The 15,623-nt window shown below is 50.2% G+C and overlaps 1 protein-coding gene across 1 annotated transcript in view; it reads right to left on the bottom strand.

Moving 5' to 3' along the window:
* Positions 1-14,029: 14,029 nt before the first annotated feature.
* Positions 14,030-15,623, bottom strand: part of GYG1 (glycogenin 1) — a 45,152-nt gene continuing 43,558 nt past the window's right edge. Inside the window, exon 7 of the mRNA XM_070405936.1 lies at positions 14,030-14,851. Coding sequence (XP_070262037.1) covers positions 14,678-14,851 — 174 coding nt within the window. The 3' untranslated portion in view covers positions 14,030-14,677. The remainder of the gene's footprint in view (positions 14,852-15,623) is intronic.

Genomic DNA, 15,623 nt, shown 5'->3' with positions numbered 1-15,623 from the left:
ACACTCCAGGCAGGGTTGATGGGGAGGTTGTGGCACCACCCCCTGTCACGCACAGAGCAGGGCCAATCAGGGGGTTGGGGCGCTGCCCCCTGTCATTCACAGAGCGAGGCCAATCAGGGGGTTGGGTTGCTGCCCCCTGTCACTCACAGAGCAGGGCCCATCAGGGGTTGGTGTGCTGCACCCTGTCAAACACAGAGCCACAGGGCAATCAGGGGATTGGGGAGCTCCCCCCTATCAGGCACAGAGCAGTGCTGATCAGGGGGTTGGGGCACCTTCCCCTGTCACACACAGAGCCACAGGGCGATCAGGGGGTTTGGGCACTGCCCCCTGTCACGCTGATCCCAGTGCTGGGAGGCATATTACCCTTTTACTATATAGGATAGAGGCATGGTGCACGGGTGGGGGCCAGCTGGTTTGCCCTGAAGGGTGTCCTGGATCAGGGTGGGGGTCCCCACTGGGATGCCTGGCCAGTCTGGGTGAGGGGCTGAGGGCTGTTTTCTGGCTGGCAGATGACTAAAAGCTCCCAACTGCTCCTTGTTTTCTTTTTCTTTTTTTTTATTCTGGGCCAGCTCTAGCTCTGAGGCCTCGCTGCTGAAAACATCGATACAATGTTGCGGTCCGGGGTTGACTGACAGCCCATTTCTGGGGTTTTGTTTAGCTTCTTATTTGCAACATAGTACATAGTTTCTTAGAGTTGCAGCTGAGAGGCTGGCAAGTGAGGCGGGGAACGCTGGAGTCCGTAGTCACTGGAGCAAGCAAGCCTCCCTGCTCGCTTCAGTGCATGGCTGCCGGCCGCCATCTTGGCTGACAGTTAATTTGCATATACTCACTGATTAGCCAATGAAAAGGGTAGCAGTCGTACCCTAATTACCATGTTCCTCTTTTATTAGTGTAGATACTAGAGGCCCGGTGCACAAAAATTTGTGCACTCGGGGGGGGAAGGGGGGTCCCTCAGCACAACCTGTGCCCTCTCACAGTCTGGGACCCCTCAGGGGATGATCACCTGCTGGCTAGGCCCGCATCCCGGTGGATTGGGCCTAAGATGGCAATCAGACATCCCTCTAGCAGCCCGGCAGCCCTCGGGTGATGTCCACTTGCAAGCGGGGAGCAGGCCTAAACTGCAGTCAGACATCCTTAGCGCTGCTGAGGAGGCCGAGAGGCTCCCACCACCACCGATGTACTGGCAGCCATCAGCCTGACTTGTGGCTGAGCAGAGCTCCTCCCATGTGAGAGCACTCTGACCACCAGAGGGCAGCTCCTGCATTGAGCATCTGCCCCTGGTGGTCAGTGTGTGTCATAGTGACCAGTCATTCCCAGTCCTTCTGCTGTTAGGGTCAGTTTGCATATTACCCTTTTACTATATAGGATAGAGGCCTGGTGCATGGGTGGGGGCCGGCTGGTTTGCCCTGAAGGGTGTCCCGGATCAGGGTGGGGTCCCGCTTGGGTGCCTGGCCAGCCTGGATGAGGGGATGATGGCTCTTTGTAGCTGGTCACACCCCCTTCAGGGTGGGGGTCCCCACTGGGGTGCCTGGCCAGTCTGGGTGAGGGGCTGAGGGCCGTTTTCAGGCTGGCGGGTTACTGAAGCTCCCAACCTCTCCTTTTTTTTTTTTTATTCTGGGATTTATTTATCTTCTATGGCTGTCACTGGAGCTGAGAGCCGGCTTTAGCTCTGAGGTTCAGCTCCAGCTCTGAGACCTCGGCTCCTGAAAGCAGGTATCTGGGCTTTGTTTAGCTTCTATAATTGAAACACTCTTGAAACTCCATCTCTGAGCCCACTAGCGACTGAAAGCAGGTTTCTGGGGATTGTTTAGCTTCTATAATTGCAACATAGTTGCTTAGAGTGCAGCTCCGAGTTGGGCGGCAGAAGCCGGGGAACCTTCGCTTCCTCCATCACTGGAGCAAGCAAGCCTCCTACTTGCTTCAGCTGCCTGGCTGCCAACCGCCATCTTGGTTGGCAGTTAATTTGCATATCGCCCTGATTAGCCAATGGGAAGTTTGTCGGAGGTACGGTTAATTACCATGTTTGTCTATTATTAGATAGGACTAGAGGCCCGGTGCACAAAAATTTGTGCAATCGGGGGGAAGGGAAGTCCCTCAGCCCGGCCTGTGCCCTCTCGCAGTCTGGGACCCCTCAGGGGATGACCACCTGCTGGCTTAGGACCTCTCCCTGGGGGATTGGGCCTAAGATGGCAATCAAACATCCCTCTGGAAGCCCAGCAGCCCTTGGGGGATGTCCACTTGCAAGCGGGGAGCAGGCCTAAACTGCAGTCGGACATCCTTAGCGCTGCTGAGGAGGCCGAGAGGCTCCCACCACCACTGCTGTACTGGCAGCCATCAGCCTGGCTTGTGGCTGAGCAGAGCTTCTCCCATGTGAGAGCACCCTGACCACCAGAGGGCAGCTCCTGCATTGAGCGTCTGCCCCCTGGTGGTCAGTGTGTGTCATAGTGACCAGTCATTCCCAGTCCTTCTGCTGTTGGGGTCAGTTTGAATATTACCCTTTTACTATATAGGATAGAGGCCTGGTGCACGGGTGGGGGCTGGCTGGTTTGCCCTGAAGGGTGTCCCGGATCAGGGTGGGGTCCCGCTTGGGTGCCCGGCCAGCCTGGATGAGGGGATGATGGCTCTTTGCAGCTGGTCACACCCCCTTCAGGGTGGGGGTCCCCACAGGGGTGCCTGGCCAGTCTGCTTGAGGGGCTGATGGCCGTTTTCAGGCTGGCGGGTGACTGAAGCTCCCAACCTCTCCTTTTTTTCTTTCTTTTTTTTTTTAAAATATATTTTATTGATTTTTTACAGAGAGGAAGGGAGATAGAGAGCCAGAAACATCGATGAGAGAGAAACATCGATCAGCTGACTCCTGCACATCCCCTACTGGGGATGTGCCCGCAACCCAGGTACATGCCCTTGACCAGAACCAAACCTGGGACCCTTCAGTCCGCAGGCTGACGCTCTATCCACTGAGCCAAACCGGTTTCGGCTTTTCTTTTTTATTATTCTGGGATTTATTTACCTTCTATGGCTGTCACTGGAGCTGAGAGCCAGCTTTAGCTCTGAGGCTCGGCTCCATCTTTGAGACCTTGGCTGCTGAAAACAGGTATCTGAGTTTGTTTGGCTTCTATAATTGCAACATTGTTTCTTAGAGTGCAGCTCAGAGGCCGGCAGTGGCAGACAGGGAACCTTGGCTTCCTCCATCACTGGAGCAAGCAAGCCTCCTGCTCGCTTCAGCTGCCTGGCTGCCGGCCACCATCTTGGTTGGCAGTTAATTTGCATATCGCCCGGATTAGCCAATGGGAAGCGTGTCAGAGGTATGGTTAATTACCATGTTTGTCTATTATTAGATAGGACTAGAGTCCCGGTGCACAGAAATTTGTGAACTGGGGGGTGGGGCGTGTCCTTCATCCTGGCCTGTGCCCTCTCACAGTCTGGGACCCCTCAGAGGATGACCATCTGCTGGCTGAGGCCTGCTCCCCAGTGGATTGGGCCTAAGCTGGCAATCAGACATTCCTCTGGCAGCCCGGCAGCCCTCGGGGGATGTCCACTTGCCAGCGGGGAGCAGGCCTAAACTGCAGTCGGACATCCTTAGCGCTGCTGAGGAGACAGGAGAGGCTCCCACCACCACCGCTATACTAGCAGCCATCAGCCTGGCTTGTGGCTGAGCAGAGCTCCTCCATGTGGGAGTGCACTGACCACCAAGGGACAGCTCCTGCATTGAGCGTCTGCCCCCTGGTGGTCAGTGTGTGTCATAGTGACCAGTCATTCTGGTCTTTCTGTTGTTAGGGTCAGTTTGCATATTACCCTTTTACTATATAGGATAGAGGCCTGGTGCACAGGTGGAGGCCGGCTGGTTTGCCCTGAAGGGTGTTCCGGATCAGGGTGGGGGTCCCGCTTGGGTGCCTGGCTAGCCTGGGTTATGGGATGATGGTTGTTTTCAGGCTGCCCGCACCCCCTTTAGGGTGGGGGTCCCCACTGGGGTGCCTGGCCAGCCTGGATGAGGGGCTGAAGGCTGTTTTCAGACTGCCCACACCCCCTTCAGGGTGGGGGTCCCACTAGGGTGCCTGGCCAGCCTGGATGAGGGGCTGAGGGCTGTTTTCAGGCTGCCCGCACCCCCTTTAGGGTGGGGGTCCCCACTGGGGTGCCTGGCCAGTCTGGATGAGGGGCTGAGGGCTGTTTTCAGACTGCCCACACCCCTTCAGGGTGGGGGTCCCACTGGGGTGCCTGGCCAGCCTGGATGAGGTGCTGAGGGCTGTTTTCAGGCTGCCTGCACGCCCTTCAGGGTGGGGGTCCCACTGGGGTGCCTGGCCAGCCTGGATGAGGGGCTGAGGGCTGTTTTCCGGCTGCCCCCACCCCCTTCAGGGTGGGGGTCCTTCTGGGGCTGAGGGGCTGAGGGCTGTTTTCAGGCTGCCCGCACCCCCTTTAGGGTGGGGGTTCCCACTGGGGTGCCTTGCCAGCCTGGATGAGGGGCTGATGGTTGTTTTCAGGCTTCCAGCACCCCCTTCATGATGGGGGTCTCCACTGGGGTGCCTGGCCAGTCTGGATGAGGGGCTGAGGGCCATTTTCAGGTGGGCCAAGCCTGCAACTGAAGCTCCCAGTCTCTCCTTTTTTTATTTTATTTTTTTATTCTGTGATTCATTTACCTTCTATAATTGAAACATAGTTGCATTTTGGAGCTGTTGCTTTCAGGCTCAGAGCTGGGCGCAGCAGTCGGGGAACCTTGGCTTCCTCCATCGCCGGGGCAACCAAGCCTCATGTTCACTTCAGCTGTGTGGCTGCTGGCCGCCATCTTGGTTGGCAGTTAATTTGCATATCACCCTGATTAGCCAATGGGAAGCGCAGCAGAGGTATGGTTAATTACCATGTTTGTCTATTATTAGATAGGATAAAAGTGGCCTGGTGCACGAAATTCGTGCAAGGGGGGTGTCCCTCAGCCCGGACTGCACCCACTGCAATCTGGGACCCCTCGGGGATGTCCGACTGCCAGTTTACGCCCAATGTGGGATCGGGCCTAAACTGGCAGTCGAACATCCCTCTCCCAATCTGGGACCACTGGCTCCTAACCGCTCACCTGCCTGCCTGCCTACCTGCCTGATCGCCCCTAAACACTCTTCCTGCCAGCCTGATTGCCCCAGCTGCTCTCCTTTCCAGCCTAATCTCCAATTGCCTCCTCTGGCAGCCTGTTTGCCCCAACTGCCACCCCCTGCTGGCCTGATTGCTCCCAACTCCCCGCCCCTTCCCCCCCACACCGGCCTGCTCATCCCCAACTGCCAGCCTGCTCGCCCCAACTGTGCCCCCTCCCAGCCTGATCACCCCTAACCTGCCTCTGCCTCAGCCCCGCCACCATGGCTTTGTCTGAAAGGACGTCCAGAAGGTCTCCCAGTCTAATTAGCATATTACCCTTTTATTAGTATAGGTAGATTTTAGGCATCCCATTTAAGAAAGCCTAGTAAAAGGCTTTGTAAAAGGTATTTTCCAAGTCCTATTTCAAGGCTGCTGTCCTTACCTAAATAGCTAGTAAAAGGAAAGCTTTTCCATTATTACATTGTATTACTCCCCAGATTTCTGGCATTTGCATTTCTGGTTTGCATTCCTGTGGGAGTGCACTGACCACCAGGGGGCAGCTCCTGCATTGAGCATCTGCCCCCTGGTGGTCAGTGTGTGTCATAGTGACCAGTCATTCCCAGTCATTCTGCTGCTAGGATCAATTTGCATATTACCCTTTTTTTTTTAAAATATATTTTATTGATTTTTTACAGAGAGGAAGGGAGATAGATAGATAGTTAGAAACATCGATGGGAGAGAAACATCGACCAGCTGCCTCCTGCACATCTCCCACAGGGGATGTGCCCGCAACCCAGGTACATGCCCTTGACCGGAATCGAACCAGGGACCTTTCAGTCCGCAGGCCGATGCTCTATCCACTGAGCCAAACCGGTTTTGGCTGCATATTACCCTTTTATTATATAGGAGTGCCTGGCCAGCCTGGGTGACGGGCTGATGGCTGTTTGCAGGCTGGCCACATCCCCTTCAGTGTGGAGGTCCCCACTGGGGTGCCTGGCCAGCCTGGGTGAGGGGCTGAGGGCCGTTTTGAGGCTGGCCACACCCCCTTCAGGGTGGGGGGATCCTGCTGGAGAGCCTGGCCAGTCTGGATGAGTGGCTGATGGCTGTTTGCAGGCTAGCCACAGCCCCTTCAGGGTGGGGGTCCCCACTGGGGTGCTTGGCCAGCCTGAGTGAGGGGCTGATGGCTGTTTGCAGGCTGGCCAAGCCCCCCAGCAGGGACCCTCACCCCATGAGGGTGTAGCCAGCCTGGGTGAGTGGCTGATGGCTGTTTGAAGGATGGCCACTGCCCCTTCAGGGTGGGGGTCCCCACTGGGGTGCCTGGCCAGCCTGTGTGAGGGGCTGATGGCTGTTTGCAGGCTGGCCACAACCCCAGCCACCCAAGCTCCCAGTGGAGGCTGGCTGGAAGCAGGTATCTGGGATTTATTTGTCTTCTATAATTGAAACTTTGTTGCCATGAGCGGAGGCCACAGCTGGCTTGGGGCAGGCAGGAAGCTTGGCTTCCTCCATCGCCCAGGCAACCAAGCCTCCTGCTTGCTCCAGCTCTGTGGCTGCTGGCCGCCATCTTGGTTGGGTTAATTTGCATATAGTCACTCTGATTGGCTGGTGGGCATGGCTTAGGTGTAGCAAAGGTACGGTCAATTAGCATCTTTGTCTTTTATCAGTGTAGATACACATCCTAATATATAAAAACGCAGGTTCTGTAACATCCAAAATGACCAAAGGCTCGACCGACCACTGAGGGTGCCACTGAGGGTCCCCCGACCCAGCACTGACTGCCGAGGGGGCTGTGGATCAGGTCTGAAGAGAGGCCTGGAGAGAAAAGCAGGGTCTGACCCGCCTCTATGACAGCTGTTGATCAGCACTTGCCTCTCTTGCTCTTGGCCTGGCCAGCAGCCACACCTCTCTTTCGGCCTCCACTGGAGATGCTGATCAGACCCACCTCTCTGATCAGGCCCATTGATAAGCCCAGAGATGCTGACTGACCAATCAGAACCAAATCTGGGTGAAGTGTGAGGAGCCAATGGCTGCTTAGGAGGTGGAGCTTTTGACGCTGACATAGAAACTGACCAATCAGAACCTAATCTGGGTGAACTGCGAAGGCAGAACCTAAGGTGGGGTCGGAGGAGGGGTTTTAAGGGCAACAGCTGTTTGGTGTAAGGTGTAAGAAAGCAGTTCAATTTTTTAATGACCAGTTTGGCAGTATAGTGCACATGGCTGGCTATCAGTCCAGATATAGGGATTATGTATTTTTGTCTGCCAAGAGCATCTCCTCCTGTTGAAAAAGATTTTCCTCCATTTAAGCAATCCTATCCTATATAATCTATCTATACTAATAAAAGGGTAATATGCTAATTAGACCAGATCAACCGGCCATCTTCTGGACATCCGACTTCCTTCCGGACAAAGCCATGGTGGTGGGGGCCAAGGCAGAGGCAGTTGGGAGTGAGATCAGGCCGGCAGGGGAGGGCAGTTGGGGGCAACCTGGCCGGCAGGGGAGGACAGTTGGGGGCAAGATCAGGCCAGGAGGGAAGGGCAGTTAGGGGTGATCAGGCAGGCAGGCAGGCAGGTAAGTGGTTAGGAGCCAATGGAGCCAGATTGTGAGAGGGATGTCCGACCGCCCGTTTAGGCCTGATCCCTGTGGGTGGACATCCCCCAAGGGGTCCCCAGTTGGAGAGGGTGCAGGCTGGGCTGAGGGGAATCCCCCACCCCCGTGCACAAATCTCGTGCACCGGGCCACTAGTCCTATCTAATAAAAGAGAAACATGGTAATTAGCCATACCTCCACTACCCTTGCCATTGGCTAATCAGGGAGATATGCAAATTAACTGCCAAACAAGATGGCGGCTGACAGCCAGGCAGCTGACGCAAATAGGGAGGCTTGCTTGCTTCAGTGACGGAGGAAGCCAAGCTTCCCCGCCTGCCTTGCTGGCCTCTGAGCTGCAACTCTAAGAAACATTGTAACAAATATAGAAGCTAAACCAAACCCCAGAAACCTGCTTTAGTCAGCCAGGCTTCAGCCAGCAGGACCGCAACATTGTTTCAAATACAGAAGGTAAACAAAGGCCAGAAACCTGCTTTCAGCAGCCGAGGCCTCAGAATGGAGCCGAGCCTCAGAGCTAAAGCTGGCCCAGAATAAAAGAAAAAAGAAAAAAAGGAGCGGTTGGGAACTTCAGTCACCTGCCAGCCTGAAAACGGCCCTCAGCCCCTCATCCAGGCTGTCCAGGCACCCCAGTGGGGACCCCCACCCTGATCCAAGACACCCTTCAGGGCAAACCAGCCGGCCCCCACTCGTGCACCAGGCCTCTATCCTATATAGTAAAAGGGTAATATGCCTCCCGGCACCGGGATCAGTGGAGCAGCGAGGCCTCCCGGCACCGGGATCAGCGTGACAGGGGGCAGCGCCCAAACCCCCTGATCACCTTGCAGCTTTGTGTGTGAGAGGGGGCGGGGCCACAACCTCCCTATCCACCCTGCTCTGTTCGTGACAGGGGAAGGCACCCCAACCCCCTGATCAGCCCTGCTCTGTGCCTGATAGGGGGGAGCTCCCCAACCCCCTGATCGCCCTGCAGCTCTGTGTTTGACAGGGTGCAGCATCCTAACCCCCTGATCGGCCCTGCTCTGTGGGTGATAGAGGGTGGCACCCCAAACCCCCCCACGGGCCCTGCTCTGTGTGTGACAGGGTAGAGCCATAACCTCCCCATCGGCCCTGCCCTGAGTGTGACAGTGGCGGCGCCCCAATCCCCTGATTGGCCCTGTTCTGTGGGTGATAGAGGGTGGCGCCCCAACCCCCTGATTTTCCCTGCTCTGTGTGTGACAGGGGGCGGTGACCCAACTCCCCTATCGGCCCTACTCTGTGAGTGACAGGGGGGAGCTCCTCAACCCCGTGATGGGCCCTGCTCTGTGTGACAGGGGGCGGTGCGCCAGGTCCCCTATTGGCCCTACTCTGTGAGTGACAGGGGGTGGCGCCGCAACTTCCCTATCGACCCTGCCTTGAGTGTGACAGTGGCGGCGCCCCAACCCCCCAATTGGCCGTACCCTGAGCGTGACTAGTGGTGGCATCGCAACCTCCCAATCCGCCCTGCTTTGTGCATGACAGGGGGCAGCACCCCAACTCCCCAATCGGCCCTGCTCTGAGCCCGACCAGGGGCTGCACCTAGGGATTGGGCCTGCCCTCTGCCACCCGGGAGCAGGCCTAAGCCAGCAGGTCGTTATCTCCCGAGGGGTCCCAGACTGCGAGAGGGCACAGGACGGGCTGAGGGACCCCCTCTCCCATCCGAGTGCACAAATTTTTGTGCACCGGGCCTCTAGTATATATATAAATCTAAACTCAGGATACCATATTATTGATGAATGGAAGTACACAGAAATACTTCAGCTAATAAGAGTATCGCCATTTTGAAATCCCTAATGAAACAATATATCTAGGTAATGATCACCAATAGCAGTTAGTATATGAAGGTAACCAGTGATTTGGAAGTAGCTAACACCACTCTAAAGTACTGTCAATAGAATACAGGGAAACATGTCAAACTGCAATCAGCAAAATGCAGAATGTGGGGACTACAGGACAAATAATCTGGTTTCTAAAATTGCAAGGAGACAAAAATGAACTAAAAGGGAGGGTACAGAAATAAAAGATTCTACCAGAGAGGTACCAACCAATTATACTGTATGGGCCTTACTTGGATCCTGGTAAGAACAAAGTGGAAATAAAACAATAATGGAGACATTTGGAAATAATCGTTTTTTGTTTTTTTTGGTGTTATCTTCAAAAGTTCTTACATCTTGCCATGGCTGGTTTGGCTCAGTGGATAGAGTGCAGGCCTGTGGACTGAAGTGTCCCAGGTTTGATTCCGGTCAAGGGCACGTGCCTGGTTGTGGTCTCGATCCCCGGTGGGGGGTGTGCATGAGGCAGCCGGTCAATGATTCTCTCTCATCATTGATGTTTCTCTCTCTCCCTCTCCCTCTCCCTTCCTATCTGAAATCAATAAAAATATATTAAAAAAGAAAATTCTTACATCTTAAATATATATATGGAAATATTTCATATGAAATTTCTTATATGGGATTTGCCTTCAAATAGTCTGGTGTGTGTGTGTGGCGGGCGGGGGGGAGTGAAAGAGTTGGTGGGGATATAGATTAAACAATTGTTGAAGCTGGGTGATAGGCGTTATTTAAACTCTTCTGCTTACTTTTGTGTGCATCTCTAATTTCTCTTTAATACAAAAAATTAGATATAAATTACATGAATGAAACTTGAATCAATTGCTATTGAATTTAGAATAAAATCCAAAGCCCACACCTTAGCCTATGAAGCCACTTCCTACCTCTCCATCCTGTCTTGGTATCCTTTCCTTCCATCAAGTTCTTGCCTGCCCCAGGTCTTTCCTCACGTTTCCCTTTTAAGGAGATATTCTTCCCTTCTCTCGGGTTACCTCAGCACCTCTCTTTCTGGCTTAATCAGTATCTTATAGAATCTTTCTTGACCACCCTAAGGTTGGATCTTGCCTGTCAATATTGTCAGTGTACTTTAGCACAATTTGTAATTATATTTGCTAGTTTCTGTTTTGGTCTGTTCCCTACTAGACTATAAGGAACTATATCTTGTCAGTCCTATATTTCTAATGCCTGTCACATGTGTGATATGGTAGGTACTAGATACTTAGCAGATGTTATTTCTGGAATATGCCCAAGTATTTTCTTGAAAGCAGACAATTATCTTTGATCATTGGGATTGTGAAAGCAACACAGAGCTTTGAAATTATACATACTGTCCAGAAATAAAGGCTCATTCGTATGACTTGCAAGTTACACTGTAAAGAAATTAATTTCCGTTTAGCCATGTTTCTCTATGCTTTGGATTCTCATTGGAAGAGTTTAGCTCATACCTCCTGATGCAGAGATCCTTTGACTTGGAGTATCTTGAGAGACTTCGGAGCACAGCACCTGACAGTGCTTTATATATTTAGCAACTCAATTCTCCACCAGTCCAAATAATTGTTGCTTATTTTTCCTTCAGGAATAATTTAATATTTTACAATTTTGGGTAACTCCACATGTTCTTCTTGAGCTCTTGTGGTAGACAGCCTCCAAGGTGGTCTCCAGTCATTCTTGCCTATAGAATTCCAGACCCCTGTGTATGCATCTACACCAGTGGTTCTCAACCTTCTGGCCCTTTAAATACAATTCCCTCATGTTGTGACCCAACCATAAAATTATTTTCGTTGCTACTTCATAACTGTAATGTTGCTACTGCTATGAATCATAATGTAAATATCTGATATGCAGAATGGTCTTAGGCGACCCCTGTGAAAGGGTCGTTCGACCGCCAAAGGGGTCGCGACCCACAGGTTGAGAACCTCTGATCTATACCCATATTTAATAGGGCTAACCTGTGTAACCAGTGGGATATTTTTTTTTTTTTAAATCTTTATTGTTCAGATTATTACATTTGTTCCTCTTTTTTCCCCCCATAACTCCCCTCCTTCCAGCTCCCACCTCACCCTCCACCCTCACTCCCCACCCACTGAGTTCATCCATAGGTGCATGATTTTTGTCCAGTCACTTCCCGCATCTCCCACACCCTTTTCCCCTAAGAATAGTCAGTCCATTCCCTTTCTATGTCCCTGATTCATTATAATCACCAGTTCATTCTGTACATCAGGTTATTTATTCACTTGATTCTTAGATTCATTTGTTGATAGATGCATATTTGTTGTTCCTAATTTGTATCTTTACCTTTTTCTTCTTCTTCCTCTTCTTAAAGGATACCTTTCAGCATTTCATATAATACTGGTTTGGCGGTGATGAACTCCTTTAGTTTTTCCTTATCTGTGAAGCTCTTTATCTGACCTTCAATTCTGAATGATAGCTTTGCTGGATAAAGTAATCTTGGTTGTAGGTTCTTGGTATTCAGCACTTTGAAAATTTCTTGGCATTCCCTTCTGGCCTGCAAAGTTTCTGTTGAGAAATCAGCTGACAGTCGTATGGGTATTCCCTTGTAGGTAATTGAGCCTCTTTCTCTTGCTGCTTTTAAGATTTTCTCTTTGTCTTTTGCTCTTGGCATTTTAATGATGATGTGTCTTGGTGTGGTCCTCTTTGGATTCCTTTTGTTTGGGGTTCTCTGCGCTTCTTGGACCTGTAAGTCCATTTCTTTCTCCAGGTGGGGGAAGTTTTCTGCCATTATTTCTTGAAATAGGTTTTCAGTATCTTGCTGTCTCTCATCTTCTGGCACTCCGATAATTCTGATATTAGACCGCTTAAAGCTGTCCCAGAGGCTCCTTACACTATCTTCACACTTTCGGATTCTTTTTTCATTTTGCTTTTCCAATTGGGTGTTTTTGGTCGAATCTTTGTTTTGATTCTTGTGCTCCTCTGGTCTGCTATTGGGTATAATATTCTTTATTTCAGTCCGTGTATGCTTACTTTCTAATTTCTTTATCGTAGCATCGAGGGTCTCATTAATTTTCGTGAGGCTCTGCACAAATTTATGGCAAGCCCTCAAAATTGCGATTTTTAGCTCCATATCTTCCATTTCTGTCATGTTTTTTTGTCTCCGCATCTTATATGCTTTCTTGGTGCCCCCCCTTGTGGTCTCTGTGCGCAGTCTTGTTCTAGCCAAGCCTTAATTGTTGTAGTTAACACTAGAGGGGTTTGATCACCAGGCCGACTGGCTGTAGGAATCAGCTGTGGGAAACGTCTGTCTTCTGGGGAGGCGTTATTCCAGCCTTTGCCTGAGGCGGTCGGCAAGTGGTTGTGCGCAGGGCCTGGGCGGGGCGGGCTCAACAGGGCGGGGGGAGGGAGCAGCTATGGCCGCTCTCAGTCCGTCCCCAGGGGCTCTGCCTCTCGGTCCCAACAACCGCTGCAAACCTCGGAGGGGCCGTAGCCAGACAGTCCCGCTTCTCCCGTTTGAGTCTGGGTCCCTAGAGACTCGCCCGGATCTGTAGCCCAGAGTCTGAGACTCGCTCCTGATTGAAAACGACAATCGTGCCCTCAGCCGCCAGCCCGCTTTGCGCGCGCACCCTCACCACCGCACCGCCGTACCTTTAAATTTTCCACACTGCGCCTCCGCTGAGCGTCGGAATGCTGTTGTTTTTGCTTCTAGTTGAAGAGACTCTCCTCAGCCAGCCTTCCCGTGGTTCTGGTTGATGTCCGCTCCGACTTTTAGTTGTATTTTTGAAGTGGTTGTCCACGGCGGCAGTCTCCGGTGTTTACCTACGCCGCCATCTTCCGCCACCAGTGGGATATTGTGGAAATAAAGAAGGGTGACCCTGAAGTTTAGGTCATAAAAACCAGTGAAAGTTTCTGCCCAATTAAACCTGAAGTTTCTTCTTGTGAATGGTGTTCCCCTGTTTTCTTCAATAGAATGATTTCTGAATACTCATTTTAGTTTTAAAAGGTCATTTTGCATCCTATCCTTCCCTAGCTTGCCATCCTTTCAACCTAGAATCATTTGTACACTTAATAGTCTTAACATTTCTATCATTTTAAGCCGTGGATAAAAATACCAGAAGACACTGGGGTCCAGTATTGATTCTAACAGTCCTAGAAGATAATTGGGTATGTTCAGAGACTGACAATGAACCCATGATGATTTTAAGGTCACAGCACTCTAAATCTGAATACTCATTTCCAATGAAGATGCAATGTGGGTCACAGATTAGATGAGTTTGATCTCACTTTCATCTATCAGATCCATCCCATCACTGGAGAACTCTAAATTTAATTATATTTTGCTATCTGGAAACCAATTTTATATATATTCTAGTACCAAGTTTTACACTGGTTTATATATATATATATATATATTCTAGTACCAAGTTTTACACTGGTTTTAAAAACACTGACATTCAAAAAACAACAACAAAAAACAAAACAAAACAAAAAAACACACACTGACATTCTACAAATAATGAAAAATTTCCCAATATATTTTTTTGCAAGGGGTAGGAATCCTTAATTAAACTAGACAATAAGATATGGCAATAAGTCTTTATTTTTCATACAAGGTGCCACTGTTGTTTTCAGATATACAGAACTGAATAGAAGCATTTAGCATGCTGCCTCACTGTACATGGAAAACTGGGGCATCTTCAGACACTAAAGTGAGGGAAGAAAATGGGTTGATGCCATTTGTTGACGGGCTTATGCATCACTCAGCAGTGTTACAGGCTGTCTTCACCTGAAAGCAGAACTGTAATCACTCGGGCAGCTCTGAACAATTCTGAAATGCATGTCTACGAAGGTGCAACAGCAAGCCAGAGACTGATACCATGTCCCACTCTGAAGGGAGACTGATCTGGCCCCTGGCTCAGCCCATTTTAAAAGCTGACATAGCCATCTTAATAGTTTGAGTTTCCCTTACCACATATGTTGGCAATCAGCGTAACAGAATTTCTGAAACATCAGCTGAATAAGCCCCAGTTTAAAAAACAGGCCATTGTCCATATAACAATTGCTACTTCATAACTTCTGCTCAGTTATCACTTGTTGTCCTACAAAAACTCCTTATCTGATGAATTTTAGTGAAAGCCTCTAGCAACTGTAACAGACTCAGCTCTAGATAATAAGTATGAGAAAAAAGTGCCTGTGAAGTGGATGTGTCCATGGAAAAGTGGCAGTGTTTCTATTGGAGGTAAGTGTCAAGTTTCCTCTTGATGTTGTCAAAGGAATCTGCTCCCATGTAATCAGCCTGGCCCTGTTCCCACCTCTCCTTCCGTTCTTCTGAGGATACAAAAGGCTGTGCCGTAGCCGGGGTCTCCCCAAGGGACAAATGTGACACAGCTCCGGAGACATCTTCCTAGAAAGGAGAGCATAATCAGAGACTCCTTGAGAGCTGAAAATCAGACAGTTTCAGAGAACGCAATAAACTGAAGAAGGTGAGAAAAGCCAGGATGAATTATCATGCAAAGTAGCAAAAACTGGAAAGTATTAGATGAAACAAACAAAAAAGGACACAGAAATACAAGGGTCATATGATTTTTTCCCTAACAAAATGAAGACTTCTTGACTCAGTGAAAACATTAAGAGAACAAAGTAATTAAGGTTAATGTTTAAGTTCTGCATACCTTTCTAGAGAAGCCACAAGAGAAAGCCAGTGTAGTGTACAGACCAAGTCTGAAAGCTGCAAACAGTTCATTAGAAAGTGTAAGATGATGGACAAGGGAACACAGTCTCATGATACATAAGTCTCGATCTGTGAGCTCAGAAAGGTTGAGAACTTAAACAAAATGATACGTTAGAGGCTAAGCTTCAGAAAGAACCTAACCAGAGAGCCGCACCACATGCACAAGTTGTCACATCATAAAAGCGAGAGCTAAATGGTTTGAGACCATGCGCCAAACTCATCTGCCTATTCAAGCTTATTACCATGTAGCATCTAATCTTGTAGCTTCTGTACATGTAATTAACTTAGTTTCAAACTACTGTTTCAATTCCCAGCTTTTGTTTCTTGGTTCATAATTCTTAGTCCTTGGGTTGTGGAAGGAACAAAATGAATGTGCAGGAAATGGAGCAAACCTACTCTATATTAGATTCTTATTACATATAGACACACAATTAACTCCAATTGT

The sequence above is a fragment of the Myotis yumanensis genome, unplaced genomic scaffold (assembly GCF_028538775.1).
Source record: "Myotis yumanensis isolate MYYU_CA2020_CCGP unplaced genomic scaffold, mMyoYum1.0.hap1 SCAF_2, whole genome shotgun sequence".
Lineage (NCBI taxonomy): Eukaryota > Metazoa > Chordata > Mammalia > Chiroptera > Vespertilionidae > Myotis > Myotis yumanensis.
The sequence above is the reverse complement of the archived record's forward strand: the minus strand, read 5'-3'. Positions and strand labels throughout refer to the sequence as shown.